This window comes from Sciurus carolinensis, chromosome 11 (genome assembly GCF_902686445.1).
Source record: "Sciurus carolinensis chromosome 11, mSciCar1.2, whole genome shotgun sequence".
Classification (NCBI taxonomy): Eukaryota; Metazoa; Chordata; class Mammalia; order Rodentia; family Sciuridae; genus Sciurus; species Sciurus carolinensis.
Genome location: NC_062223.1, coordinates 111,345,857 through 111,349,759, shown reverse-complemented (window position 1 = coordinate 111,349,759; position 3,903 = coordinate 111,345,857). Strand labels below are relative to the sequence as shown.

The 3,903-nt window shown below is 39.8% G+C and overlaps 1 protein-coding gene across 1 annotated transcript; it reads right to left on the bottom strand.

Moving 5' to 3' along the window:
* Nucleotides 1–394: 394 nt before the first annotated feature.
* LOC124960323 (microtubule-associated proteins 1A/1B light chain 3B-like) lies at nucleotides 395–691 on the bottom strand. The gene has a single exon (XM_047519045.1). The coding sequence runs from the start codon at nucleotides 689–691 to the stop codon at nucleotides 395–397; it is 297 nt and encodes a 98-aa protein (XP_047375001.1).
* Nucleotides 692–3,903: the final 3,212 nt, after the last annotated feature.

Genomic DNA, 3,903 nt, shown 5'->3' with positions numbered 1-3,903 from the left:
ACTGGAGAAAGAAGAGCATTTAAATAACTTGAAGGTCTACTTTACTGGCAACTTAGGATGCAAAGTATTTTATTTTTAAACTTCTAAAGTTTGAAAACAAGATGCCTAGTTTAAATAATATAGTTTCCAAAGCTAAGTGTGCTCATTGGAGCTCCATTTTTCTGCTTGAAATACAAAAACAACTCCTAAAGCTCGCAGGTGGAACACAATTGCTCTGATGGCCTGCGAGTAGATGAACTCATCAGTCTCAGTTGGTGACATCCCTTTTTTTCCCCTTGGCTGGGGCTTAGAAAGCTGACACAGGGCCCTAGCCTTGCAGTGCCAACCCATTCCCCAACGTTTCCTGGGAGGCGTACACCACATACAGCCAGCCTTCCTCGTCCTTCTCACTCTCCTACACCTCGGACACCAGTGTGGACATGCTCACCATGCTGTGCCCGTTCACCAAGAGGAAGAAGGCCTGGATTGCGCTGAGCTGCAAGCGCCTTCTAATTATCTTGATGCACTCACTCATATTGACATGGTCAGGCACGAGGAACTTGGCCTTGTCCAGGACAGGCAGCTGCTTCTCGGCCTTGTATTTTTCTGTTATCACCCGGATCTTGGTGGGATGCTGCTCTGGGATGAGGTGCACGTCCTTTGCTCTTTGTTCGAAGGTGCGGCGCTGCTTGAAGGTTTTCTCCAACTGCATAGCGCTTGAGGTCCAGCACTCAGTGGCAGCGGGTTGGACTCTGGGACTGTGACTTCACTTGTCGTGAATAACTTTAGAGATAAGGAAACTGAAGCTTAAGTAATGAAGTAGTTGGTTCAAGATTGCACAGTCCTGGACTGGGGCTGTGGCTCAGTGGCAGAGTGCTTACCTAGCCTGTGTGAGGCTCTGGGTTCAATCCTTAGCACCACATAAAAGTAAACAAATAAAATAAAGACACTTTGTTCATCTACAACTACAAAAAATTAAAAAAAAAAAAAAAAAGATTGTGCAGCCAGTAAGTGACAGAACTTAGAACCTAGATGCTCTGATTCCAGAACCCAGAATTTTAACTACTTCATTGTAGTGTCTTATCTCTTTTTGTGCCCTTCCCTCTTCTTCTCTTTATAGTTGCCGGGAGTTACATGCCCCAAACTGAACATTAGAATTAGGTAAAATTTCTATGACATCCTAATGTTGCCACCTGGTGGTGTAAGCAATTAAAGCAGCCTCCAGCTTCCTGGCAAAGTTGCATCATAGGAATTGATCACGGACCTTTCCTTCTAACACAACTATACTGTCAAGCAGTTATAAATTCTACTTGATCCTGCTTTAAACCAAACCAGGGCCTATGAAACAGAACAACACAAACTCTGAGCTCCTGATATAAATTTTACTGATTAAAATGTGTAACTAGAAAACTTTGAAGTACTTCTTCAGTAGGGTAATATAAATGTATTAGATTTATATATTTTTTGAAACCTTAAACCTGGTCTTATTCTACTTTGGAAAACTTGTTTCTTTTGATGTCCTGGCTCTCTTGAATCATACTTGTCATTATTTCTGCTGTTCAAAATCTGGATTAAAAAATAAAAAGATTACTTAGCAATTTGCTGTTTCTTGAAAGAATGAGAGATGGGGCTGTGCATTGTTGCTTCTCCATCTCTGGGTGTATAGTTTCCTAGGTCTTCATTTGTACCTCCATCTCCACCATTAGGTATGTCTTAGTACAGTTCAGAAGTCATGTGGGCATGACATGCTTTGTAATAATTTGTGAGAAAAGTCATATTGAAGTAATTTAAGTGCTGGAAGACACCATGGAGTTTCCCGCCCCCCCGCTCCCCAGTCTGGATCACACAACCTGTTTGCGTTTTCATAGGGAAAAGATGGGAAATCTTGGAGGAAAGAAATCTTAGAGTTTACTTTGGCAGGGGGCTGGTCATAGTTCTTTGTAGACTGCCAGGACTTGGCAAAAGTAAGGCTGGGAGCTATGCCTGAGCCTGGGGGTAGGGTGCCGATTGATACTTTATTAATGATTCATTTTTGTCTTGGATCAGAGGCTCTCAGGTGCCCTCAGTCACAACATCATAGCAAGCTGGCGTGTTGAGCTTAGATGCAAGGAGTCCTGTGAGCAATATATTACCAGTAATTATAGTACCAATGTTTGCAAATGCTCTTCCTTAAAATGTTTCTAAGAAAAAAGTTGCAAGTATAGAATAATAAACACCCTCACCCCCAAATCATTTGAGAGTAAGTTGCCAACCTGATGTCCCCTCATTCCTTAATACTCTAATATGTATTTCCTACAAACAAGGACATTCTCTTAGATAATCTCAATACAACCATCAAAATCAGAAAATTAATATGATATATTATTACCATTTAATCCTCAGGCTCCATTCAAGTTTTGTCATGCATTCCTGTATTTTCTGTCATAGAAAATGGAGGAAAAAGAATCAGGTAATGCCTTTTGTTTCTAATTTCTTTACTCTCCTTTAATCAGAGCAGTTGCCTAGCTTTTCTGTGACATTTGTTATCTTGAGACTTTAAGTCTGCAAGTCAGTTTTTTTGTAGAGTGTTCATTAATTTGTTTCTGTATGATGCTTCCTTGTCATTAGGTTGTATACTTAGGCAGAAATATCACAGATGTGATGCTGTGTTCCAGTCACATTAGGTGGTATGTAATTTCATTTTGCCCCATTATTGATGATCTCCACGTGGATCATTTGATTAAGGTAGTGCCTACCTGCAGTGTTGCTTTGGTAATTAATGAGCATTTTGTGGGGGAGACACTCTGAAACTATAAATATTTCATTCTTCATCAAAATTTCTATTTATTCATTTATACCATGGTGGACTCATGATTTTCCATTTTTATTTGATGGGTTATATCCTATCACTATAATTATTGATTTTGATGCTGAAATTATCCCATTTAGTCAAAGTGGGCCACTATAAGCAGTCCTCTGTATTCTATGGATATATGCCCCGCGTTCTTAAATACTTCCTTTCTTTCTGCCAGCAGAAAATTTCCCAAAGTAATCTTCTTTTTCACATTTTTAAACATCTAAACAATTTTTTGATTAACATATAACAGTTGTACATATTTATGGGATACAGTGTGATGCTTCATTGCATATATACAATATGCTCTGATGAAGTCAAGGGTAATTAATATTTCCATCTTCTTGCCATTACTTTGTGTTTGGAGACAGCCAACTCCTCTTTTACAGTTATTCATAAAATATACAATTAGTTATTGTGAACTTTAGGCACCTCATTATTCTGTAGAATTCCAGAACTTATCACTTCTATCTAATGGTACCTACTACTTAAGCAAATCTTATATTTTTCCTGGTTCCACCCAGATATCAGCCATTTTTTTTCAAGAAGTTCTGGTTTATTTTAGTGGAGAACGAATGTGTATATATATATATACACACACACATACACACATATGTACGTGTATCTATATTTGATATAGAAAGTCAAGAGGTGAAACCCATGTTTCTAATTTCAATCTAACACTGTGGAGTCTATTCCAGTTTTCTCCCTTTTCACATCTGTAACCCCCTTCTCTGATAGTGAGAAACATGGTTGTCATTATCCTTACTCTGCTTACTTGTTTAATCAATTCCCTGTGTGGAGCCAGTCTCCCATTGTTGCTGCTGCCCCTCCCCTGTGTGGATGGCCTCCTCACCTGCTCAAGCCACCTGAGCACCCAGTCTGTCCTCTGCAAACCTTCCTTCTTCACCCTGCTCGGGCCTGACATCCCATTCTGAGCTAACAAGTCCTCTCCATCCCCCAGACACAGATGCCTGCATTCTTCTGATGTTGGTTTTTTTTTTTTTTTTTTTTTTTTTGGCGGTGCTGGAGATTGAACCCAGGGCCTTGTGCTTGCAAGGCAAGCTCTCTACCAACTGAGCTATATCCCA

Bases quoted from the DNA above. Each gene is read 5' to 3' on its own strand.
- LOC124960323 (XM_047519045.1), bottom strand. From the start codon at position 691: ATGCAGTTGGAGAAAACCTTCAAGCAGCGCCGCACCTTCGAACAAAGA.